The sequence below is a fragment of the Macaca nemestrina genome, chromosome 10 (genome assembly GCF_043159975.1).
Source record: "Macaca nemestrina isolate mMacNem1 chromosome 10, mMacNem.hap1, whole genome shotgun sequence".
Classification (NCBI taxonomy): domain Eukaryota; kingdom Metazoa; phylum Chordata; class Mammalia; order Primates; family Cercopithecidae; genus Macaca; species Macaca nemestrina.
Genome location: NC_092134.1, coordinates 31,489,935 through 31,517,629, shown reverse-complemented (window position 1 = coordinate 31,517,629; position 27,695 = coordinate 31,489,935). Strand labels below are relative to the sequence as shown.

The 27,695-nt window shown below is 38.9% G+C and overlaps 1 protein-coding gene across 7 annotated transcripts in view; it reads left to right on the top strand.

Annotated features, from left to right (window-relative positions):
- LOC105493834 (myosin binding protein C1) overlaps nt 1-27,695 on the top strand; it is a 99,910-nt gene that overhangs the window by 64,035 nt on the left and 8,180 nt on the right. For 6 of the 7 annotated variants that reach the window (XM_071071247.1, XM_071071244.1, XM_071071245.1 and 3 more), the window contains 9 exons: nt 8,853-9,012; nt 10,664-10,768; nt 12,098-12,286; nt 13,183-13,317; nt 17,465-17,632; nt 20,084-20,172; nt 23,125-23,320; nt 24,960-25,099; nt 26,942-27,101. In XM_071071247.1, the coding sequence (XP_070927348.1) occupies nt 8,853-9,012; nt 10,664-10,768; nt 12,098-12,286; nt 13,183-13,317; nt 17,465-17,632; nt 20,084-20,172; nt 23,125-23,320; nt 24,960-25,099; nt 26,942-27,101 (1,342 nt within the window). Of the gene's footprint in view, nt 1-8,852; nt 9,013-10,663; nt 10,769-12,097; nt 12,287-13,182; nt 13,318-16,499; nt 16,554-17,464; nt 17,633-20,083; nt 20,173-23,124; nt 23,321-24,959; nt 25,100-26,941; nt 27,102-27,695 lie in introns of all 7 variants that reach the window. The other variant, XM_071071248.1, reaches the window with a different exon arrangement.

Here is a 27,695-nt window from a genome sequence, read left to right as displayed (position 1 = left end):
GAAATTGAAAACTGGAAATTAATAGAGAAAATTAACAAAAGCTGGTTCTTTGTAAATATCAGTAAAACTTACAACCCTCTAGCCAGGCTAAGTAGGAAAAGAAGAGTCAAGGCTAATTAACAGAAATGAAAGAGGGACATTACTATAAATCCTATGAACATTAAAAAGATAGTTAAGGAACATTATGAACAACTCTGTGCCCATAAATTTCGCAACCTAGTTGAAATGGACCAACTCCTTGAAAGATACAATTTCTAAAACTCACACAAGAAGAAATAGGCAATCAGAAAAGGATTATCTCTATTAAACAAATTGAATCAATAATTAATAACTTACAAAACAGAAAGCAACAGGCACCAGTGGGTTTGTTGGTAAATTCTACCAAACATTTAAAACAGAAATTGTGCCTTAATCTCTTTCAGAATACTTCCTAATTCAATCTATGAGGTCAGCTTTATCCTAATACCAAAGCCAGAAAATTTCAGACCAGTATCTCTCATAAATGTAGATGCAAAAATCCTAATAAAACATTAGCAAATCAAGCCCAACAATGTATAAAAAGAATTATACACCAGGACCAAGGGGAACTTAGTCTATGTATATAGTGCTGGCTAAAAATTTGAAAATCAGTTAATGTAATCCACCACATCAACAGGCTACAGGAGAAAAATAACATGATTATGTCAATAGAAGCAGAAAGAATCTTTGACAAAATGCATGAAGAAAACTCTCAGCAAAATAAAAATAGAGGGAAATTTCTTCAATTTGATTTTTAAAAATCTACCAAAAAAAAAAAACATCCAACAGCCAAAGTTACACTTAACAGTGAGAAACTTGACGCTTTCCTACCAAGATCAGAAATAAGGCAAGAGTGTCCTCCTCTCACCACTGCTTTTTAACATCGTACTGGAAGGCTTAGCTAATGCAATAAAAGGAAAAAAAAAAGTATACAAATTGGGAAAGAAGAAATAAAATGGTCTTTGTTCACAGATGACATGGTTGTCTGTGTAGAAAATCTAAAAGAATTGATACAAAAACTCCTGAAACTAATACTTTATAGCAAAGTTCCAGGATAATACAATGTTCCCATACAAAAGCCAATTGTTTTCCTTTATACCAGCAATAAACAAGTGGAATATAAAATTAAAAACATATTACCATTTATATTCATACCCCCCAAAATGAAACACTTAGGTATAAATCCAATCGGTACAAAATCTATATGAGGAAAACTGTAAAACTCTGATGAAAGAAATCAAAGAAAAAATAAATAAATGAAGAGATACTCCATGTTCATGGATAGGAAGATGCAATATTGTCAAGATGTCCCAACTTAATCTAGAGACTCAATGCAATTCCAATCAAAATCCAAGCATGTTATTCTGTGGATATGAACAAATGGATTCTGAATTTTATATGCAGAGACAAAACTCCCAGAATAGCCAACTCAATATTGAAGGATAAGACCAAACTCAGAAGACTGATAATACCCAATTTAATGACTTAACTATAAAGCTTCCATAATCAAGACAGCATGGTATTGACAAAAGAACATAAAACTTGATCAGTGGAACAGAATAGAAAGCCCAGAAATAGACCCACATAAATATAGTCAACTGGTCTTTGACAAAGGAGCAAAGGCAATACAATGAAGCAAAGGTAGTCTTTTCAACAAATAATGCTGGAACAACTGACAATGAATGCAAACACAGTCTTTATATCCTTCACAAGAATTAACTCAAAGTGGATCATATACCTAAATGTAAAATGTAAAACTATAAAACTCCTGGAACATAACATAGGTGAAAACCTAGATGACCTTGGTTATGGTGATGATCCTTTAGATACAACACTAAAGGCACAATTAGTGGAAAATACATTTGATAAGCTGGACTTCATTAAAATTAAAAACATCTGCTCTGCAAAAGACAACGTCAAGAGAATGAGAAGAGAAGCCATAGATCAGAGAAGATAGCTACAGAAGACACATCTGATAAAGAATCATTACATAAAATATACAAAGAACTCTTAAAACTCAACAATAAAAGAATGAAAAACCTGATTGAAAAATGGGCAAAGAGCTGAAAAAACACCTTTCACCAAAGAAGATATATAGATGACAAGTAAGCATATGAAAAGATGTTCAATGTCTCATGTTATTAGGGTATTACAAATTAAAACAACAATGTCATTCACGCATTAGAATGGCCAAAATTCAAAACATTGAGAACATAAAATGCTTGGAAGGATGTGGAGCAACAGGAACTCTCATTCCTTGCTGATGGGAATGCAAAATGGCACAGTTATTTTGGGAGACAGTTTGACAGTTTATTACAAAACTAAACACACTCTTACCATACAATTCAACAATTGTGTTCCTTGATATTTACTCAGATGAGTTGAAAACTTACGCCCCCACAAAACCCTGCACACAAGTGTTTACAGCAGCTTTTTTCATAATTGCCAAAACCTAGAAGCAACCAAGATATCCTTCAGTAGGTGAATGAATTCATAAACTATAGTACATCCAGACAATGGAATATTATTCAGCACTAAAAAGCAATAAGCTACTAAGCCAAGAAAGACATGAAGGAGCCTTAAATAGATATTACTAAGTGAAAGAAGCCTGTCAGAAAAGGTTACATACTGCCTAATTCCAGCTATAGGACATTCTGGAGAAAGCAAAATTATGTAGGTGGTAAAAAGATGAGTGGTTGCCAGGGGCTGGGGGGAAGACAGGGATGAACAGGTGAAGCATGGAGAATTTTTAGGGCAGTGAAACTATTCTGTATGATACTGTAATTGTGCATACATGTCATACGTTTGTCAAAACCCATAGAATGTGCAATGCCAAAAGTGAACTCTAATGAAAACTGTGAAATTTGGGTGATGATAATGTATCAACATGGATTCATCAATTGTAACAAATGTACCACCATGGTGCAGGATGTTAATAGTCGGAGAGGTTGTGCATGTGTGGGGACATGTGATAGATGGAAACTCTCTACACTTTCCACTCCATTTTGTTGTGAATCTAAAATTGCTCTAAAAAATTAAGTTTATTAATGAAAACAAAAGAAAATTGGAGAAGGAGTATTTCCTCCTCTTCCATTTTCTGGAAACAAAAAAAAGAGTATCATTGAACTGTGGAGAACTTTAAGCGGTCAAATATATGTCCCCAAAGACAGGACAGAACTGGAGTTCCCCAAGGAGAAGGAAAAAAAAAATATTTAATTAACGATGGCCACAGTGTTTCCAAATTTAGTAAAAACTATGAACTTACAGGTGCAAGAAGCTCAATAAACCCTAAGCACGGCCGGGCGCGGTGGCTCAAGCCTGTAATCCCAGCACTTTGGGAGGCCGAGGCGGGTGGATCACGAGGTCAGGAGATCGAGACTATCCTGGCTAACATGGTGAAACCCCGTCTCTACTAAAAAAAAATACAAAAAACTAGCCGGGCGTGGTGGCGGGCGCCTGTAGTCTCAGCTACTTGGGAGGCTGAGGCGGGAGAATGGCGTGAACCCGGGAGGCGGAGCTTGCAGTGAGCCAAGATCACGCCACTGCACTCCAGCCTGGGAGACACAGCGAGACTCCGTCTCAAAAAAAAAAAAAAAAAAAAAAAAAAAAAACCCTAAGCACAAGAAGCATTAAGAAAACTACACCAAGATCCATCACAATCAAACTGCTCAAAACCAGTGATGAAGAAAAATATTAAAAGCAGATAGAGGAAAATGTCATATTAAGTAAAGAGAAACAAAGGCAAGGATGGCGTATTTCTCTGGAAGCATGGCCAGTGAGAAAACAGGAGCAACATCTTTAAAGAACTGGAAAAGAAAAAAAAAAAAAACCTGTCAACCTAGGATTCTATACTCAGTAGAAATAAATTTAAGAAATGAAGGCAAAGTAAAATTATTTTCACATATACAAGAATTGAGAGAATTCATCACCAGCTGAACTGCGCTACAAGAAATGTTAGAGGGAATCCTTAAAGTTAGAAGGAGAGTGATGCCAGCTGGAAATATTTTCACAAAAGAACAAAGAGAGCACCAGAAATAGTAACTACATGGATAAACATGGAAGATTTTTTCTTAATATTTAAGTATTTTAAAAAGAAAACTGTTTAAACAAAAATTATGACAATGCATTATAGGGTTTATAACATAAGTATACATGAAATTTGTAACAACAAATATACAAGTTCAGTAGGGAAGAAATAGAAGTAAGAATTAGTAAAGGTAAAAAGGGAAGTGTACTACTATAAATTTCTTCTACAGATACATCTTGGCTTATGATGGAGTTGCACCAGATAAACCCATAGTAAGTTGAAAATATCATAAGTTGAAAAAGCAGCTGGGCGCAGTGGCTCACTTCTGTAATCCCAGTACCTTGGGAGGCAGAAGTGGGCAGATCACCTGAGGCCAGGAGTTCAAGACCAGCCTGACCAACATGGTGAAACCCCGTCTCTACCAAAAATACAAAAAATTAGCCAGGTGTGGTGGTGCACACCTGTAGTCCCAGCTACTTGGGAGGCTGAAGTGGGAGAATTCTTGAACCCTGGATGCAGAGGTTGCAGTGAGCCACTGCAGCCTGAGTGACAGAGCAAGGCCTTGTCTCAAAAAGAAAAAAAGGCATTTAATACACCTAACCTACTGAACATCATAGCTTAGCCTAGCCCACCTAAACATGCTCAGAACACTTACATTAGCCTACAGTTGGACAAATCTTCTGGCAACACAGTACACTATGGAGATCAGTTGTTCACCATCATGGCTATATGGGCTAACTGGGAGCTGAGGCTCGCTGCTGCCACCCACTATCACGAGAGAGTATCATACTGCATATTGCTAGCCTGGGAAAAGAACAATATTCAGAATTCAAAGTATAATTTCTGCTGAATGCATATTGCTTTCATACCATCATAAAGTTGAAAAATTGTATGTTAAAACCATCGTAAGTCAGGGACTGTTTGTAATATATACATGAAGTGTCATATCACTTGAAGGTAGATTGTGAAAAGTTAAAGAGGTTTGCTATAAACCCTAAAGAAGCCACTAAAATAATAAAACAAAGAGTTATAGCTAATAAATCAACAAAGGAAATAAAATGGAATCATAAAAATATTTAACCCAAAAGAAGGCAGAAAAAGAAGCACAAAGAACAGATGGGACAAGCTGAAAATAAATGGCAAGAAGAGGGAATTGCAAGGAGAAATCGAGGAATTTAAGACTTCAATATTCTTCTCTCAATAGTTAATAGAACAAGAAGACAGAAAATCAGTAAGGTTTAGAAGACTTGAACAATACCACCAGCCATTTTGAACTGATTGTCATTTATAGAACTCTCCACTGCACAAAACAAAATGAGTATTATTTTAAACCACACATGGAACATTTAACAAGATAGACCATATTCTGGACCATAAATAATTCTCAATAAATATTAAAGGATTCAAGTCATACAAGCTATGTTTTCTGACCACAATGGAATTAATTAGAAATCAATAATAGATATCTGGAAAAATTCCCAAATATTTGGAACCTAAACAACATATGTCTAAATAATTCATGGATCAAAGACACCATATGGTAAATTAAAAAATATTTATGACAGGGCGTGGTGGCTCACACCTGTAGTCCCAGCACTTTGGGAGGCCGAGGCAGGCAGATCACTTGAGGTCAGGAGTTCAAGACCAGCGTGGCCAACATGGTGAAACCCTGTCTCTACTAAAAATACAAAAAAATTAGCCAGGCATTGTGGTGTGTGCCTGTAATGCAAGCTACTCAGGAGGCTGAAGCAGGAGAATTGCTTGAACCCAGGAAGCAGAGGTTGCCGTGAGCTGAGATCATATCACTGCACTCTAGCCTGGGCAACATGGCCAGACTCCATCTCAAAAACAAAAAAGAAAATATTTATGAACACATCACATATTAGACTTGCGGAATACTACTAAATCAGTACTAAATTTCCCTATAACAATTAAAGAAAAGAAATTTGTAATTAAAAACATTTCACAAAAGAAAATTCAGCTCTAGATGACTTTACTAGACAGTTCTAACAAACATTTAGCAAGAAACAATACCAAATTCTACAAAAACTCTTCCCCAAAATTGAAGAAGAGAGAATAAGAATATTTACCAACTCATTCTTTAAGGCCAGTATTGCCCTTATAGTAAAATCAGACAAAGACATTCCAGGAAGAGCAAACTACAAACCATTATCATTCATGAACATGGATTTTAAAGTTCTAAACAAAAGTTAGCAAATCAAATCCAACAATATATAAAAATAATAATATGTAATATATCATGACAAAGTAGGATTTATCTCAGGAATCCAAAAGTTGGTTTAATATTTGAAAATCAGTTAATATAAGTCATGATATGAACAAGTAGAAAAAAATACAACCCTCTCAGTAGACACAGCAAAAACATTTGGCAAAATCCAGGATCCATTCCTAATATAAATCTCTCAACAAACCAGGAAGTAAAAAGACCCTCCTCAACATGATAAAAGACACCCACAAAAATTTTACAACTATTATCCTACTTAACAATGCAAAAGTGAATGCTTTTCCTCTAAAATCAGAAAGAAGAGAGATATGCCCACTCTCACTATTTCTATTCACCATCATACTTGAGCTTCTAGCCAGAGCAACCAGACAAGAAAAAGAAATAAAAGACATCCATATTCGAAAGGAAGAAGTAAAACTGTCTTTATTTGCAGATGACATGGTTACCAATGTAAAAAATTCAATGTAATCAACAACAATAAAAAAACTACCAGAACAACAAGTGTTCATAATAGCATTATTTGTAATATCCAAAAGCTGAAAACAACTCAAATATCCATCAACAGGTGAATCAATAAACAAATTTTAATATATTCATACAACAGACTACTTTTTATTCATACAATAAATACTATATTTATTCATACAATAAAAAGAAATACTGATATATACAAAAACATGGATGAATCTTAAAATAATTATGCTAAGTGAAAGAAAGTATACTAAAAAAGTATTTTAATGAGTTTAAAAGAAAAACCAAAACACTTTAAAAATGACAATTCCAAGTCCTGACAAGGATATGGAACAATGAAAGGTACATACATCACTTTTCCAAATTGAATGTACCAGCAAAATGGTACATCCTCTTTGGAAAATCGTTTGGTGGTTTTTAATAAAGTAAATGTATTCTTACTATACAATTCTATGATGCTATGTCTAGTCATTCATCCAAGAAAAATGAACACATGTCCACACAAAAACCTGTATATGAATGTTTTTAGCAGCTTTGTTCATAATTGTCAAAACCTAGAAACAACCCAAAAGTCCAATTGTACAAACCCACAGTTGGTACATACATGAACTAACTACACATGGAATATACAATGGAATACTACTCAGCAATAAAAAGGAATGTACTAGTTATACATGCAGCAACAAGGAAGGATCTAAAAAGTATCATGCTAAGAAAAAAGCCAGAGGCAAAGGCTACATACTGTTGGATTCAGTTATATGGCATTTGGGAAAAAGGAAAACGAAGGACAGATATTAGACCAGTGGTTCCAGTGGTTCCAGGGTGTAGGGTGTAGTTTAATTGCCAAGGAGCTTGGAGCCACGTTGAAGGTGATGGAAATGGTTTATATCTTGACCGTGGTGGTAACACAAATTTGTCAAAATTCATAAAACTATATTTCTAAAAAGTGTGAATTTTGCTCTATGTAAATTATGGTGTACAAGCAAACCAACAAAACAAAATATAGAAAACTGAAGATGATAGTGTAACGTGAGCCTATATAAACTTTTTTCCTCACATTAAAAAGAAAGGAGATGGATTAGCTTTGGGAGTGAGAAAAATAAAAAATAAAAACAAACAAGAACATCTATTATAATCTTACATTAGAATTTGGCTGATATGAGGAAATTTTGTTCTATTACAAAATAGAAGAATTAGAGAATTATTTCAGGTATTCTTACTGTGATCACAATCTTAGGTTGTTGAAGACTTATGAGTCCTAATACAGACACAAAAGAGTAGAGAGTTTACCTAGTAGTTAGTGGCAAATAACCAGATTCTAAATTACTTTGACCTTCTCTGTTTTTCCTCTTTGTATATTGGCTATTTATTGTCTTATAGAAGATAGCACCTGGGAATCAGAAGAATGTAATCCTGCTTTAAATTTCACATTTAAGAAAGAAGAAAAAAAAAAGTGAAAAATAGAAGAAAAAGAAAATAAAAGAAAGAAAATATAATAGGAGGTTCAACCTCACTCTGTCTTTACTTTGGGAATTAGATGTTTATTCTTTTATATTTTTGCTAGAAGAAGAAAGTGGAAAATTGGCCTTGCAGCCTTCTTCAATCCTTTTCAGTATTTTAAAATTTTCCAAACATCTAAGAAAATGAACAAATCATTATTTACTTGCTGATAGGAGTTTGAGGGTTTCTAATTTCATAGACAGGGCCTCCTCTCCTAGAATGACATTTCTGCACTTGTATTTTTAGCCCTCCAATTTTCTCTTGGGAAAGTTGGTGGCTAGTGGGCTTTGGGATCAAATCCCAATTCTGCTACTTCCTACCTGTGTGACCTTGAGCAAGATAAGTCTCAGTTTCTTTATGTGTAAGATGGTATGATAACACCTTGTCATTAGAGTTGGGGAAGAATTAAACTGAGAAAATATATAATAGGCATGAACACTGTATAGTTACACTATATAGTCTGCCAAATACACTATATAATCTATACAGTCTACACTGTATAGTCTGCTCAATTCCTCAATTTATAAGACACTCTGAAGTAGCCCTTTTTTGTGTGTAAATCATGCCACATTTTGTTTCTCTCCTTCTTAGGCTATTATGGAAGGCAGTGGCCGGATAAGGGCAGAATCTTACCCTGATAGCAGCACTCTGGTCATTGATGTAGCTGAAAGAGATGACTCTGGTGTTTACCACATCAATCTGAAAAACGAAGCTGGAGAGGCACATGCAAGCATCAAGATTAAAGTTGTGGGTAAGTCCTCCAGGTAAACACACTTCTAGAATCAAGTTGACATGTCAAGATTCAGAGTAGACTTTCCTTCTTTGTCCTTCCCTTCCATTTCCTTCCTTTGTCTTTCCTTTGTCTTCTTTTTTTTCTTGCCTAGAGGACTTATCATTGGAGGAAGAATAGCTAAGGTCAGCCATTTGGGGTTGCTGGTCATTAGCTCTGCAAAGTCATATTCCCTTTTGGTGCCCTTTAAACATCACTGAAACACAGTTGCTAAATAACTTCTCACATCACAATCATTACAGAGGGATAAGCTCTGCCTTGGTCCTTAGACAACTATCTAAGTGCATTTTTCCTAAGCCCAAAACTGAGTAAAATGAGTCTAGCAGATTACTACTGTTCCAAGGTCTGATGCTCTTCTCTTCTCACTTTAGTTTCTCCTTAAATGACATATTTCAAATTGACCAAAAACTAAGGTCATTTTTATCAGACACCAAACTATACTTACAAGATACTGTGACTTGCCATTTCTGACTTGGATTTCTACCAGCCAACGTCTTGAGTCTTGTAAAACTCCTTGATTCAGTTCTGCTGGAAGTTCACTTTGTAGTTAAAAACAACTACAACTACCACAACAACCATATTCAACATTTAGACAATAGTTTCTTGGTTAACATTTTTCAAGGCAAGGAATGAGAGTTTTGGGTTTCACATGGGGCTTATTCTGTAATGCTGGGACACTGGTTTGAGATATCATTATTATTATTATTATTTTTTTTTTTTTTTGAGACGGAGTCTCGCTCTGTCGACCAGGCTGGAGTGCAGTGGCCGGATCTCAGCTCACTGCAAGCTCCGCCTCCCGGGTTCATGCCATCATGCCATTCTCCTGCCTCAGCCTCCCGAGTAGCTGGGACAATAGGCGCCCGCCACCGCGCCCGGCTAGTTTTTTGTATTTTTTAGTAGAGACGGGGTTTCACTGTGTTCGCCAGGATGGTCTCGATCTCCTGACCTCGTGATCCGCCCGTCTCGGCCTCCCAAAGTGCTGGGATTACAGGCTTGAGCCACCGCGCCCGGCCAAGATATCATTATTTTTATTTGGGGTGAGGGGTGGGCTTATCTTCCCTTATCCCATATTGAACACAAAGTTTTGCCCAAATTAGTTACTAACTTGTATTAGTCTGTTTTCACGTTGCTGATAAAGGCCTACTAGAGACTGGGTAATTTATAAAGAAAAAGAGGTCTAATGGACTTACAGTTCCTTGTAGCAGGGAAAGCCTCACAATCATGGTGGAAGGTGAAAGCCATGTCTTACATGGCAGCAGGCAAGAGAGAGAGAATGAGAACCAAGCCAAAGGGGTTTCCCCTTATAAAACCATCAGATCCCTTGAGACTTACTCACTACCATGAGAACAGTATGTGGGAAACTGCCCCGATGATTCAATTCTCTCCCTCCAGGTCCCTCCCACAACATGCGGGAATTATGGGAGCTACAATTCAAGATGAGATTTGGATGGGGACATGGCCAAACCATATCATAAGCATAATTCAATAAACATGGAAAAGTCTCGGAAATAACAGTTTCTATGATTATCACCAAGAAACGTATTTTCCTATTAACTTTTTTTTCTACTCCCTCTTCCTTATTTTACTTTATCCTATTTTTTGTCTGCCACAGACCTCCCTGATCCTCCAGTGGCACCAACTGTGACAGAGGTGGGAGATGACTGGTGTATCATGAAGTGGGAGCCTCCTGCCTACGATGGAGGGTCTCCAATCCTAGGTAACTGCCTGTTGGTTAGTCTGTGTAACTGCCAGTACAGTTGTGTCCTCTTTACCCATCTTAGTACACAGCACATTTTAAAATATTGCTTTTAGAAGCAAACCTATTTTACTGTGACTTTATGCATTCAAAATGAAATATATATGTTGAGATGCTCTGTAATTACTCGAGATTTAAATAACTCTGATGAATATCCTCTGATTGCCGGTTTTCTTTTCTGTTTGACATTTATACACACTAATTTTGCGGCAACTATAAGGCTAACTTCCACTATCCTAGCCAGTGAATGTCTGATTCTACATTATTTTGTCTATAAAGAAATGTCTTTTAGAATTAAATAATTAGGCTGAGCGTGGTGGCTCATACCTGTAATCCCAGCACTTTGGGAGGCCTAGGCGGGTGGATCACTTGAAGCCAGGAATTCAAGACCAGTCTGGCCAACATGGTAAAACCCCACCTCTATTAAAAATACAAAAATTAGCTGGGCATGGTGGTGCACGCCTGTGGTCCCAGCTACTCGCTACTCCGGAGGCTGAGCCCGGGGGCGTGAAGGTTGCAGTGAGCCAAGATCACACCACTGCACTCCAGCCTGGGCAACAGAGTGACACTCTGTCAAAAAAAAAAAAAAAAAGAAAGCAAGAAAGAAAGAAAGAAAGAGAGAGAGAGAGAGAAAGGAAGGAAGGAAGGAAGGGAGGGAGGGAGGGAGGAAGGAAGGAAGGAAGGGAGGGAGGGAGGAAGGAAGGAAGGAAGGAGAGAAAGAAAGGAAAGAAAGAAAGAAAGAAAGAAAGAAAGAAAGAAAGAAAGAAAGAAAGAAAGAAAGAAAGAAAGAAAGAAAGAAAGAAAGAAAGAAAGAAGAGAAAAGAAAGAAAGAAAAAGAAAGAAAGAAAGAAAGAAAAAATATGTAAATGCTTAGAAGCATTTGCTTCCCCTATGCCATGAGAAGTTTTTCTCTTTGCTAACAATGAGACTCACAAAACTGGTCACTTCCCCCTTCTTATCTTCCTTGCTGGGACTCAGAGTCAACTACATTGGCTCTGATTATATTGTTCACCTACAGTGACTAAGTTGCTATGGTTGACTTATGTGTGATCCATTTTTCTTTTCTTTATAGTACAATTTTAATTTCTTAGTCCCATTATTTTCATCTATATTTTATATTAATATTTATATTCTCTTGGAATAAGGTAGGTTAAAAATATTTACATACACGTATGACTATTTCACATAGATTGATGACAAAATGCAAAATTTTAAGGACTTCTAATATCTGACAAAGTTTATTTTCAGAGACCAAGGAAAAACCTGAGTTTTCATTTTGTGTACCTGCAGGATATTTTATTGAGAGGAAGAAGAAACAAAGCTCCAGGTGGATGAGGCTGAATTTTGATCTCTGCAAAGAAACAACTTTTGAGCCCAAGAAGATGATTGAAGGTGTGGCCTATGAGGTCCGCATCTTTGCAGTCAATGCCATCGGCATCTCCAAGCCCAGTATGCCCTCCAGGCCTTTTGTTCCTTTGGGTAAGTCAAGAGAGATGAGTCTTTGTCATGAGCATCATTGCCCCAGAGTATGACTGCTTTCTCTCTGATCCCTAGCTGGAACAAGCCTGGACACTTCTTAGAGTGGTAGGTGGCAGGAGCTTGAAACAGTTAGGGACAATTTTGTGTGTCTAAGAAATTAAAAAGTAGGTTAGGTTAAGTTGAATAGCTTCATAACATAGGTCCTGAAATTCATTACCATAATTCCATTGCGAACTGTGGGTGGCTCTGGTTGCCATTCCCCACTGAAAGCATGTTGCTGAGTCCATGGACATATGACTACCCTCCATTTGCCCTTCTGAAGGTATTAGCCTATTAATATAACCCAGCTTATTGCAAACAACTATCACTGAAACAAATTGAGGTCAGTTCAACAGGCTACACTTGGATACTGGTTTCTTTGCTTTACGGTCACACCTTAAATGTTATCTATTAAATCAAAAAAGTTAGTTCAGTGAAGGCAAAAAAAAAAAAAAAAAAAAAAAAGACATCTCCATTATTTTATGGCAATGAGGTATTTTTTTCAATGGAAAGAAAATGTAATACAAGAGTTTGCACTTAGAAATTAGAGAGCAATGGGAAAATTACTCTAGATCATTAGATCCCGAACCTTGCCTTCTTCAACTTCCTTGGGCTTCCCAGCTTCCCACACCAGCTTCTCAATTTGGAAAAAACACATGACAGCATTTCCAAAGTTCTCACATTGATTAGATCTTTGCCTTGCACACAACCACGCTCAAGGTGTCTTAATTGAATTTCATTAAGATGTAGGGCTTTTGTGTCTATTTTTATTTGTGTCCCCATTGATTTTATCACAGTTCCTGCACTATAGCTGTGTAGTAAATACTTTATTCTCTTCTGTCTCTTTTATCTTTAAGCTGTAACAAGCCCTCCTACTCTTCTGGCTGTGGACTCTGTCACTGACACGACTGTCACGATGAAGTGGCGTCCCCCAGACCAGATTGGTGCAGCAGGTTTAGATGGCTATGTGCTAGAGTATTGCTTTGAAGGATGTAAGTACAACCAGTAGATAAAACAAATACTGTCATCAATAGGTGAGATATGTCCCTTCCCTTTCTTTTGTCTCTCTTTGTTGAGAATGCATCACCTTCCTACAAAAATAAGATCAAGCCAAATGTCATCCTTCTGAGATGTATACAAACTAAGCCCTTTTTTAGTACTCGGTGCTTATAAATTGGTATCTCAAAAATACCTTGACTAGGCTGCCAGATTGGACACCATAATTGAACTAAGACATGGGAGGAAGAGATTGTAACAAAACTTTGGGGACTTCCACTTCTTAAACTGGCGGAATTGAATTGCACCACAGCAATATAAAAGTCTAGTTATGATGAAGCTAGTTGGAAATTCTAAAACCTACACTGAGCCGAAGTTAACTATCAAAAGATTGGCCTATTTTGGGTAATAAAGGGAGACTACGTATTTGTCTAGTGATCATCACCTGCCTTCATCTAAAAATAAGATGAATTAAGAACCACTCTTAGTTTTAAAGGAAGCAGCGTTAAATCCTTGAGCATATAAGAAATAAGTTCAATACGTAGCAGCAAGTTATCTCAGGAGTTGGGGATATAAAAATGTAATCAGTTTAATTTAGGAGGGGAAGAGAAACAAGGCCATAAATTTTTAAAATCACTGATAGAAATAATAGCAAAAGAAAAAATGACAGAAGAAAGTATGGGCCAGAATTACCTGAAAACTAAAAGAATGTGAAACTTATCAAAATCCTGTTGTGTTTCTTGGTTTCTTATTTGCCATAACTAGAAAGGGATGACATTTGAAAATGGCTCTGGACTTGGTCTCCATTCTAGATGATGGTAGGTAAAGAATCACCCAGGAAACTTATTCAAATTCCACAAACAATAGCCCAAGACTTCACCTCCAAGAAAACTCTTTGGACACCAAACTTTAACATAGATCCTCCAAATGAAGGAAGGAGGTTACGAAGCACATTCAGGAAATCAGGAATGTGAACGCAAGTGCACCTCCCCTGGAGGAAACTTACTATGGAGAAGAAACTTCCTATGAAGAGAAAACTACTGAAAAAGAAATCCTAGGTGCCTGGATTGGGACACCTGTGGAAATGCTCACCTCTGTTCTGGAGGGAAGAAGAGGAGAGGGACAATGAAGTACCCTGATACCCCTCAATCCCTCTTGCGCCTGCTCCACACACAGAGTCCTATGATTGGTTTTTCCAGGATTTAAAAAGCCACTAACCAAAAGCAGTGGAAACGTGGTCAGAAACTTCCCAGGGTTAACCCAGCAAGGGAAGGGGTAGTGTCACTAATGCAACAAGTAAATTCTTGAGCACTTCAGTTTATTCCTCTTCCATCCCCCCGCCCCATTTTAAAAAGTCATGAGCACTCCATTCTGCTTTTTATATTGTCCAGCCAGCAGAATATCCCAATCTTATGTGAGATGTGGCCTTTGAGCATAAACCTTTTGTGTATGTATGAATCGAGCAAATTCTTTACTCTTTTCTTTCTGATAGGTTTAAAAAGTAAGAAGATACAGCAAAATGATAGATGGCTGTCATTTTGATGTTACCCACCTTAGATAAAATACAATGAAGTGTATTTTACATAATTTTGCGTGTGGTCTGTGTAGATACATATGTATACCCGTGAATACATATGTATATGTACACAGTCATGTATATATTTTGCTGAGTAATGTTTTGGAATTAGCTTTCTATGGGAGTTCTCTCACAACGTGTATCTCTTTCTCTTTGCAGTCTTTCCTTATTTTCTTTATGTGGCTGCCGACTCTTCATTCTCTTTTAATGGCTATTGTCCTCCAGACTAATTTTCTATAGTGTTTAATGCTTTTAGAGACGTCAGGTTCTATTCTGTAAGAGAATTCTTCGTTTTATAAGATCGTGTGTTGTTTTGGACTCTGCCTTTCTCTCGTTTTTGTTTTGTTATTATTTTTTTAATGCCTGCAATATTTTACTCTTCTTTGTTTTCTTTCTGCACTCAAGTTTGTTCTTTCCTTTCTTAAAAATTCTCCTCACGTGTTAAATAACTTACAAATTCCTTGCCCATCCCCTGGGATGCCATCTTCTTTGTCTGTGTTTCCCCAATTAAAGTGGTTCCAATGTGAAGAGATGGACTGCTTTTGTTCCCCCTCTGGTCTTGTTTTGTCCTGTTTTCTCTTGAAAGTGTCTCTTTTACTAGTTCTTCACTCTTCTGTGCATGTTTTCTGAGTCTCTTATTTTCACTTTCTCATCCACTGTCTCTTGACTCTGAAAATACCAACCCGGAAGCTCCCAAGCAGACCATTTGTTTAAAGATGGTCTCTTTTTCAAAGACATAAGGAATTTTTATTCTCCACATGCCTTCCTAGCTGCCAGGATATTCTAGCTGCCTGCCCTTCTCCTTGATAATCCTGGTAGGGTTAGAACAAGAGAGAGGCAAAGTTTCCAATGGACAGCCAGTCCAGCCCCTGATGCCCCCACTCCTCTCCTGATACCGAGAAAGTCATCATCTCAAACCAGTGGGGTATGCCCAAGACCACCCTGTGAGTCACCCATGTGGGATGCAGGGACCCAGGCGGGCTCAATTTGTTTTCTTGACAGAGTTCATTGTCATGGGAACATGACAATGTTCCCTCTTTAGCTGCTGGGGCAGCCTCCAATTCTATTCAGAACTTGGGCCCTGGTAAAACAGGGCTGGCCTTATCCCAAGGGCCTGCACTCCCAGTCTTGAATGAGGGAGCCCCACTGTGGGAGCACTGTGTTTCCTGGGGACCCAAGAGAATCCTCCCCTGATGGGGTGGCAGAGACAGGAACAAGGATAGACTGTCTCACTGTGCGCTGCTCCTCTGCAGATTCCAGGACCTGCTCCTCTGTTTTCTTCAGGGTCTTGCTTTGTTCTTCTCTATCTCTTCTTCTCACTGCTGGAGGTATCCCAGCCTCCTTTCTCCTCTACTCTTTTCTTTTCTCTCCTCTTCTCTGTGGCAGGTGCCTCAGGACAGAAGCCACAGTCTGCACAGAGCAGGCTGTGCTCTCCTGAGGAACCCCCCTAACACCGTTTGGTCTCTTCCGTCACTGCTCTGAGGACAAATCTCTTTGCACACTTTGCATACTTTACTAACAGAGAATGCTGACTGCTGATACGATATTCTTCTGGTGTGAAAGTGGGTGTCTTTAATTAATTTTAATGACGGATTCTCAAAGGTACGTCAGCAAAACAGTCTGATGAAAATGGGGAGGCTGCGTATGATCTGCCAGGTAAAGTATTCCGTGAAGCTCTCAAATTTTCTTACTATATTATAATGTTTCTGGGAATATTGAATGACCAAGCATGAAGTATACTCACCACACACACACACACACACACACACACACACACACACACAGAGAGAGACACACACACAGATCCTTAGAGTTGGGGGAGTGGGAGCAGTGAGTTAATAATGTGGGGTCAAAGTCCTCTTTCTTCCTGTGGGCAAAATGCATACTAACTTTTAGATGCTGAAACATTTGTAAGGCCTGAATGCGGGGTTAAAATTCTCTTGTACACAAGCTGCCAAAAACTTTTAAAATTCAATTTTGGTTGCAAGGTTAGAATTTTACCAACTCCTTATGAGGTATCAGCCCATGAACTGTGTTTTGTCTTTGTGATACAAGCTTTTTCTCTTCATCAATGTGAGTAAATATGATCAGGTTCTCTATACCCAAGTTAGTGTCTTACAACAGTAAATCAACCAAGATAAAAATGTATGATATGACTATAAAGGTCAGTGTCTCTCATTCATAAAGATAGCCTTTTCCTGTTTTTCTGAACTTTAATGTGTATAGATGGCTAGCAATCATGATTGCATGAATCATTATAAAACCAAATTGGAATAAAACTGTTACAAACTTCTTATGGACAGTTACTATTATTCAAGATGCCTTCGTGCTGAATAAGAGGTTTTTCAGAAACAGCAGAAGCTTATACTTTATTTTTCCTATTATTTATGTTAGCTATTTTAGGCTGTTTTTTATTTAATATATGAAAAATGTCCACCCCTGTAGTCGGAGTCCAGACCAAAGTCATAATCTCTCTAAATGATGTATTATTATGAGTAAAATACTAATTTGGAGTTTTTCACTAAACAGCATTCCTCCTTCTTTTCCTCTTCTTTTATGGACTTCAGCTGACAACTGGTTACCTGCAAACAAAGATCTGATCGACAAGACGAAGTTCACCATCACAGATCTGCCGACAGATTCAAAGATCTTTGTGCGTGTGAAGGCTATTAATGCAGCTGGTGCCAGTGAGCCCAAGTACTATTCTCAGCCCATTCTCGTGAAGGAAATCATAGGTAGGTGACAAGGCTTTCAAAATTTAGATTCCATTTTACATTGTTCACTTTTTTTTTCTTCAAACTGACTTTCTTTCTCGAAACCTCCTATTTTGTTGTTACTCCTTTGATATTTTGTTAATGCTTCCTAGTAGTTAGAACTTAACAAAACAGCTCTCTTCAGGCAATATGGGAGATCACCTTCAGGTTTATCTTGGTACTCTGAGGACCAGTTAGTTAACCTCTACTGGTTCCAGGAGCCAACTCTGGCTGGGCTGCCTATTCACAGTGGAGAGAGAGTATGTTAATGCAACCATGCAAACAATCCCTGCAACAACCGTGTGCCTCTAATGAATCTGCAGGGTCAGAACCGTTTTCATAATATTATGAATACATTATTTGTACCTTTCAGTGTTTTGACATCTGCACTGATAGTATAAAAATGAAGATGAGTAAAACTATTGATACCTTGGCATGAAATCAAGTCACTGCCATGGAGTAATACTAGCCAACCTTGCCTTCCTCACCACCATGCACTCAACAGTTGAAACAAAAGGGCCAGTTTTGCCTTAGAGTCTTTCTTTTTTTTTTTTTTTAATTGAGATGGAGTTTTGCTCTTGTTGCCCAGGCTGGAGTGCAATGGCACAATCTTGGCCACTGCAAACTCTGCCTCCTGGGTTCAAGCAATTCTCCTCCCTCAGCCTCCCAAGTAACTGGGATTATAGGCATGCACCACTATGCTTGGCTAATTTTTTTGGTGTTTTTTAGGAGAGACAGGGTTTCCCTATGTTGGTCAGGCTGGTCTCGAACTCCTGACCTCAAGTGATCCACCTGCCTCAGCCTCCCAAAGTGCTGGGATTACAGGCGTGAGCCACCATGCCTGGCCCTTAGAGTGTTCTTAATGAAGCATAAAAATAATTAATTTTGGCTGAGCACGATGGCTCATGCCTGTAATTTCAGTATTTTGGGAGGCTGAGGCAGGTGGATCACTTAAGCCCAAGAGTTTGAGACCAGGCTGGGGAATATGGCAAAACCACATCTCTACTAAAAATACAAAAATTAGCTGGGTGTGGTGGCACACGCCTGTGGTCCCAGCTAGTCAGGATGCTGAGGTGGGAGAATCGCTTGAAATCAGGAGGCGGAGGCCGCAGTGAGCCAAGATCACGCCACTGTACTTCAGCCTGGGTGACAAAGCAAGACCTTGTCTTGAACAAAACAAAACAAAACAAGAATAAGAATAATAGCTTTCATCAAATCTTGGCTCTTGAGTATGTTTTTTTTCTAGACTTGTGTGACAATGAAATGCAAAGTATGTCTGAACACTTAGACTGCACACTGCAGTACAATGGTTTACCCCAGGAAAAGCACCATACAACTGAGTTGGAGGATGAATAGGTGACTTTTTTGCATAGAAACTCCACTTTTACTTGAGGAAATAAGTAAGAAGAACCGCTTCATCCCTGTGAGCCTATGAGCCTTCGACTCCCTGCTCCTGATGGATTTGCAGCGACATGCTCTAGTATCTTCATGATGTTTAATTAATGAATATTAATACACAGTGGGCCAGGGTTGCCTATTATGTACTTCACCATAGTCACACAAGGAGAAAGTTACTGTTAAACTCCAACAGAGTCACCTAAATAGCAAGTGCTGGGTGCTAACATTTTTTTTTTTTTTTTTTTTTTTCTGGTAAGGAAGAATGGACAGTCTTCCCAGCTAATGTAGTGCCTATAGATGTTTTGTGGAATGTTCCCTGGCAAATATACTCACTGTTAGAAACTATGAATAACTAGCTAGATGCGGTGGCTCATGCCTGTAATCCCAGCACTTTGGGAGACTAAGGCGGGTAGATCACCAGAGGTCACAAGTTTGAGACCAGCCTGGCCAACATGGCAAAATCCCATCTCTACTAAAAATACAAAAATTAGCCAGGCGTGGTGGCATGTGCCTGTAGTCTCAGCTACGTGGGAGACTGAGACATGAGAATCGCTTGAACCCAGGAGGCGGAGGTTGCGGTGAGCAATGCCACTGCACTCCAGCCTGGGTGACAGAGACTCTGTCTGAAAAAAAAAAAAAAAAAAAGAGAGAAAGAAACTATGAAAAGTATGCATAGAATGTATAAGGCCCTAAGAGAAAATGTATTTTTCTATAAAGTTGCTTTAGGCTTATTACAACAATGAAAATACAAAGTTGCAATAAAGCCAAGGATATCAGGGATAAATTTTGCTGAGTCAAACTGTTAAAACATCTCTGCTTGAAGAGAAAACAAGACAAAACAAAACAAACAAACAAAAACCACACACACATTTTGAACCAGTTACCATACATTGTCTGTTAGTGGCACATCTCAGATTTTATTGCAGAGATATGACCACATGGGTACTCTGGTGAGTATCATGCCATTTTGCTTTTGTAAGGCTATTTTCAGACACCATACTGATTGCAAAATTGTGCTATTTTACCCTCACTCAGAACCTCCAAAGATTCGCATCCCAAGACACCTGAAGCAAACCTATATCCGCAGAGTTGGAGAAGCTGTCAATCTGGTTATACCTTTCCAGGTAAGAGTTCAAAGGTCGCTCTTTTTCTCTTTCCACGGTTGGGTTAGTTTAGGAAGTAGGAAGACGTGCTCTAGCATTTAAGTTCATCATGATTCAGGATTTCCTCAGAGGGAGAGGAGGTAAATAAAGAAAGAAAGAGTGTTAGAGAATGATTAAGCAATCTCCTGCTATCAAAATAGAGAAATCTACAGAAACCATCATAGATTTTCTTTCTGCATGAGACAAATGAGATATAGTCTTGCCTGAAACTCAGGGACTATGGTGGGCAGGGAAGAAACATCAAGGAGATACCACATGAAGAAATGCTTGAAGATTCTTTTGGTCATATATATTTGTAAAAACCCATGATTTTAAGTGAAGCTCTCAGTGTCACATTCAGGAAAACAGTGTGTGCTTAGTTCCCACGATGACCCCAAACCAAAATAATTTCAATAAGGAGGACAACTGAACTTTGAAATCACGATGACACTAACTGAAATATATGAACAATATTAAATCATTATTTCAGCAAAAGAATCTGTTCTTCACAAAATTCACTAGTCTTCACTTACAATAGTCAATTTTGGTCTTACACAAATACACACACACACCCTGTACCTCCCAACCCTTACTCTCCAGCTCCCTATTCATATGGCACCTCCAGACAGTGCTGTTCAATAGAATTTTCTTCAATGATACCAATGTTCTATATCAGCGCTGTCCAATATGGTAGCCACTAGCCACATGTGGCTATTGAGCACTTGAAATGTGTAACTAGGAACTAGTGTGACTGGAGAAATAAATTTTTAATTTTCTTTAATTTTAATTAATTTTAATTTAAATAGCCACTTGTACCTTGTGGCTATTGTATCAGCCAGGCTGGCCTTAGAATGTAGGTCTCTACACACATTTGACACTCATACACACACACACACGCACACACACACACATGCACACACACACAGAGAGAAGTCTGTTCAAACCCAGGCTCCCATGAAACCAAACTAAAGGGATGGCCAATTCAGGCCATCCTCATTGCACTCTGGGCACAAACCTAAGGAGAGGCATTGTGTACTACATACCCCCCGCATGAAATCAGAATGAAAGCCAAGGAGGAAGTGAAGCGGAACACAGCCGAGGAGCAAGTGGGTGACTTGGCAAGGTTCTTCCCACTTTCCTTCTCCTGCAGCATCAAATAAAACCAGAAGTGGCAACAAGGCAGGCACTGGGGACCTAGCCCCAACCCTGCAGTGGGGCTGCTGAATCAGCCCTCAAGTCTCCACACCGTTCCTGCCACCACAGCTAATCCCAGTTCCCAGATCTGGGGGTCTGTGTGTTCAACTTCTGTCCCTGAGTCTGAGAGAGAAAAAAAATCATGAGAACAAGTTCCCCATAGATCTGGCATCCCAGAGACTGTTCAGCCCCCAGGAAGGGAGATGAGACCAAAATGTGATGTTAGTATATTTGTGTAATCTCTAGAGTTCCCAAACATTTTCTCATTTGATCCTCAGAAACACCCTGTGAGGCAGAAAGGCCAGATTTCCTTACCTTGCTTGAGAAGGGAAGAAACTGACAGGGAAGTTAAGTGACTTGCCCAACATCACGCAGAAAGTCAATGGTAGGGCCAAGAACAGAGTCCGTGGCCCCGTGACTTAATTCAGTGGTTTTTTTCACTTTGTGTATTATTAGAGAACCCACATTTTCCCCTAGTGGCTAAGAGCAAGTTGTACATTTAAGGAAATATAAGCTTCAGCTGTCTTTCCCTTTCTTCAACAATGTTGTTTTCTGCTTCCCATGTGTGAGTCTGAGCACCCCCAACCACTCTTCAGGCTCTGAGAGCAGGGGTTTGGTGTGTAGCTCTACATCTCTTATTATAACCTAGCCATGTTCAGAGCCCACAGGAAAGCTGTGCCTTACCTGACAGAATTCATGCTTGGTTCCTGTCTGCCAGGGTGAGCCTGGATGCTCAGATCTTCTAGGAAATTCCTTTGTAATAGAAATGGAAACTCAGGTTCATGAATGGGATTATGATTTCTTATATTCTGCTCTTAAAGAATAGTTTCAACAGCTAGAGGGAACAGAGAGAGAATTCAGATGATAGTGGCCGGGCACGGTGGCTCACGCCTGTAATCCCAGCACTTTGGGAGGCGGAGGTGGGTGAATCACATGAGGTCAGGAGTTCGAGACCAGCCTGGTCAACTTGGTGAAACCCTGTTTCTACTAACAACTACAAAACTTAGACAAGCACGGTGGTGTGCACCTGTAAACCCGGGTACTCGGGAGGCTGAGGCAGGAGAATCCCTTGAACCCAGGAGGTGGAGGTTGCAGTGAGCCAAGATTGTGCCACTGCTCTCCAACTTGGGAAGCAAGAGCCAAACTCTGTCAAAAAAAAAAAAAAATTAGATGATATTAATTACAAAAACTTATGTATTGGACAGAAACTTTCTTAGGAATTCAATCTTTATAACCACTCTTTGAGATAGGTACTACCAATATTCCCGTTGAGGCACAGAAAACTTAGTAAGTAACTTGCCCAAGGTCACACAGACATTAAGTGGTCAGGAGCCAGATATAGATTCCAGGGCCCCAGAGCCCATGCTCTTAACCATTATCCTGTGTTGTGTAGGCTTTTGGAGCCAACAGACCCAGCTGGGAGACCTGGTTCCAGTGCTTACTTAAATGCAAGACCTTGGGCAAATTATTTAACTTATCTATCCAAAAAATGAGGATAATGATACTAAACTTGATGTGAAGATTAAGGGAAATAATCAATGTGATGTACCTAAGGTAGTGCCTTGCACATAAAATGCAGATGACAGCTTTGCTGCTGTCATTGCTCACCACCAGACTAGAAGGGTGGTGTTTTCCAGCCCTGCCTAGAATGGGTTAAGCCATTGTCCTTCTCATAATGCTGAAGAAACATCTTGAGACAATGTGATTTACCCCCTCTACTTTTGCTGTCTTTCTTTTTAGGGAAAACCAAGACCAGAGTTAACTTGGAAGAAGGATGGTGTAGAAATTGATAAGAATCAAATAAACATTCGCAACTCTGAGACTGATACAATCATATTTATTAGAAAAGCAGAGAGGAGCCACTCTGGGAAATACGATCTGCAAGTCAAAGTGGACAAATTTGTGGAGACCGCATCAATTGACATCCAGATTGTTGGTAGGTTTAGACGAAGGAGCCAGAACGTTCTGTCAAAGCAGTACAGGAATGAATTGTTCTTGTCCCTAAGGCAAGAGCAGGAGTTTTGTTAGGCAGGCTCTATATAAAACTCTTTTTTTAGATTTGTTTTTTAAAAATAGATAAATTAGGCTGGGAGTGGTAGCTCACACCTGTAATCCCAGCACTTTGGGAGGCCGACGTAGGTGGATCACTTGGGGTCGGGAGTTCAAGACCAGCCTGGCCAACATTGTGAAGCCCTGTCTCTACTAAAAATACGAAAATTAGCTGGGTGTGGTGGCGTGCACCTGTAATCCCAGCTACTCGGGAAACTGAGGCAGGAGAATCACTTGAACCCAGGAGGTGGAAGTTGCGTGAGTTGAGATCAAGCCACTGCACTCTATCTAGCCTGGGTGACAGAGCGAGAGACTGTCTCAAAAAAAAAAAAAAAAAAAAAAAACAAGGCAGTAAGATTTGTTACCATTTCAAAATGAATTCTCACCAACTCAAAGGACTAATCATGAGAGATTTAAGGCATATATGTTCAAGAAAATTAATGAATGTACTTTTTAGTGAAATCCTTCTGCACTATTCTACAACCCGGCTCTCTCTTACTCTTAGTTTCTCATCTCCCTGATGGTAAAGTTATTTCTTATGTTGAATTCTTACATTCTAGACATTATAGATTCTAGCTATAGTTTAACATGTTTCTTACTACACCTAAAATTTACTGGTAAAAGTTTTCATGGAGAATGAAGAATTTTTTTTTTAGTATTAATATAAGGAAGATGTACCTAAGCAAAACTGAACAGTTAAGCACTGAATTCTTTGATCCTGCCAGAGTAGTTAGATACTTACCTGCCCAAAGAATAAATAATGTTAGTTCTTAATTACTTAAATTATTCTGTAATTTTTGCAACTTCAAGAAATAAATTTAAGGCCGGGCATGGTGGCTCACACCTGTAATACCAGCACTTTGGAAGGCGGGCAGATCACTTGAGGCCAGGAGTTTGAAACAAGCCTGGACAACATGGTAAAAACTTGTCTGTACTAAAAATGCAAAAATTAGCCAGACATTGTGGCACACACTTGTCCTAGCTACTTGGGAGGCTGAGGCATGAAAATCACTTGAACCTGGGAGGAGGAGGTTCTTGTGAGCCAAGATTGCACCACTGCAACTCAGCCTGGGTTACAGACCAAGACTCTGTCTCCAAAAAAACAAAAAGAAGGAAATTTAAGAGCAGAGCTAGAAAAAAGCCTTGTTTCCAATCATTGTTATCATTGTATTTCAGTAAATTTGCTGAAAGTTGAGGTTCTCTAACCAACGGGGCAACTTCCTGAATAGCCTCCTATCTTGGTTTAAAGGGTCATTCCCTTTAAACTAAGCACTCTTTTCCCACTGGCTAATCCTTTTTGAGTTTTGTGAAGTTGAAGGGAGTGTTGAGGCTGCTCTGTGCCCTTTGATCTGGCCTGGCTCCATTCTACTGGAAGGCAAAGGGTCTCAGAAGCCCCCCATGGTAGGGTCTAGAAGAGTGATGCCTCCTAAAACAGAGGAAAAGGTCATTTAAAATATCCTCCTGAAATGAAATATAGACCGGGAAAGAAAGTGACCTTGCAGTGACACCATGAATTCATCCTGTAGACCGTCCAGGTCCACCCCAATCTGTGAAGATTGAGGATGTCTGGGGAGAAAATGTCGCTCTCACGTGGACTCCACCGAAGGATGATGGAAATGCTGCTATCACAGGGTATACCATCCAGAAGGCTGACAAGAAGAGCATGGTAAGGTCTGGCTTTCTCTGGTTAGCAGCAGCAAAAGCCCATTTCATCAGAGGTAAAGGAGGTGGCACAAGGGCCTCACTGGTGAGGAGCCAGCTGGGGCCGTGGAGAAGTGATGTGGCAGAGCAGAAAGGAAAGGACCTGTGGAGCCACAGAGCTGGAATTAAACCGAAGCATTGCTACTTAAGACCACGTGTATAAGGACCACACGTGACCACAATCACTTGACTTCTTTCATCTCTATTTTCCTCGTCTATATAATGGGGGCACAAATATCCCTTGCTTGATTATTACAAAGCTTAAATGATATAAAGCAACTGGTTCAATGCTCCATAGAATTCAATAAACTCATTCCTTCCACAAATATTTGCTCGAGACTTTGACTCAGATTCACACCCATGCAACTGTTTCTCCTTGTGAAATAAGTTGGATACTGTGCACTTATACCTACAAAAAAAGAAAAAAGACAGACACTAGTTAGAAAAGAAAGATTCTCCAAGGTTACAGCATGTGCAAATGCGGAAGGGTCTGGAGGAGGACAAGAGCCTAATACAAGCTTGTCCAACTTGTGGCCCCCGGGCCGCATGCAGCCCGGGACGGCTTTGAATGCAGCCCAACTCGTATTTGTAAACTTTCTCAAAACATTATGAGATTTTTTTTATGATTATTTTTTTTTCAGCTCATCAGCTATCATTAGTGTTAGTGTATTTTATGTGTGGCCCAAGACAATTCTTTTTCCAGGGAAGCCAAAAGATTGAAAACCCCTGGCTTAATGTGTTTAAAAAGCAACCTAGTTGGAGTAAGACTTATTATAAACTTATTTTATAGATGAGGAAACTGAGGCTCACAGAGGATAAATGACTTGCTAAAGATCACCAGATTTTCTCACGCCTGAATTCCCAGCTACTTGGGAGGCTCAGGCAGGAGAATTGCTTGAACCTGGAAGGTGGAGGTTGTAGTGAGCCAAGATTGTGCCACTGCACTCTAGCCAGGATGGCAGAGCAAGACTCCATCTCAAAAAGAAAAAACAGAACCAAAGTTAATAATACAAACGGGGAGCAGTGGCTCATACCTGTAATCCCAGCACTTTGGAAGGCTGAGGTGGGAGGATTGCTTGAGCCCAGGAGTTTGAGACCAGCCTGGACAACATAGGGAGACCCCCTCTCTATAAAAAATAAATTAGCTGGGTGTGGTAGCACGTGCCTGTAGTCCCAGTTACTCAGGAGGCTGAGGTGAAAGGGTCTCTTGAGCCCGGGAGGTCAAGACTGCAGTAAGCCAAGATCGCATCACTGCACTCCAGCCCAGGTGATAGAGTGAGACCGTGTCTCAAAAAGAAAAAAATATATAATAATAATGTTAAGTAAATGTACTGGATATTACTAATGTTTATCTAGTGATTTAGCTTCAGGTCTTTCTGATAAGAAGTTGGCACTAAAATTCTGTAATTATACTTTATTCTACAAAAGATAGCTAGGAAGACAAATAGGTAAGTAGACAGGTAGATAAATAGACGACAGACACCTAAAGGTTATAAAAAAAATAAAGATAGTAGATGACATCTAGGGTATATGAATCTAATGTGTAAATGAAGATTAAATTACATAGTCAATTGCAAATAAGTTGTAAAATATTAAACAAAATATACATTGTTTCAACATATTTTAATAACGTGTATTACTCTCCATATAAACATATTTTAACAACATATTATTACTCTCCATACAAAAATGAGTAGTCTTTTCTTCTTTTTGTTAATAAAGCACTTATTTATCCCAATCTACAGTTAGAAAAATTGTATACTTTTAGGTGATTTTCCTCCAGTTACTATTTCTTTTTTTCTTTTAGGAGTGGTTCACTGTCATCGAGCATTATCACCGAACCAATGCCACCATTACTGAACTGGTCATAGGGAATGAATATTACTTCCGGGTCTTTTCTGAAAACATGTGCGGCCTCAGTGAGGATGCCACCATGACTAAAGAGAGTGCTGTGATCGCTAAGGATGGTGAGTTGGGAATGGACTGACATTTGAAAACCTTGGTTGACAGTGACTACACAGAGAAGACTGGAAAAAGAGATGTGGTGAAAGGGAATTTAAAAAATGGTAAATGTACATTGTAAAATTATGATAATGGTGTTCAAGTAAAATTTAAGTGGAATTATATTATTATTGAATTTTTTTACAAATATAGGCTTTAATTCATTCCAGCTTCTAGGCAGTGGATCTACAAATGGCTAATACCCCAGAGACAGGAAAAAGTAGACATTTTCTTCTAGAGTTTCTACTTTTATTCTTGGACACCTTCAATGTAGCTACACATGGGACCCACTCGATTATAAAAGGAGAAACTAAATTCTATCCTTATCTTTCCATTTCATCATAAACCCCTCTTCTTAAAACCTTCCTTGTGAATTTTCACATTAGAACAAATTTCTGTTCAAAATACTCCGAAAGACACCAAAGTCTTCTCAATATCTGGTTCAGTTTCAGATGACCCCTCTGGCTTTCTATCTCATGTATGATTGGCTATGCATTTGTACCCCTCAGAATGTTTGCCACATGGCATTTGCTCATCTTTTTCCGTGTGTTTCTAAGTTC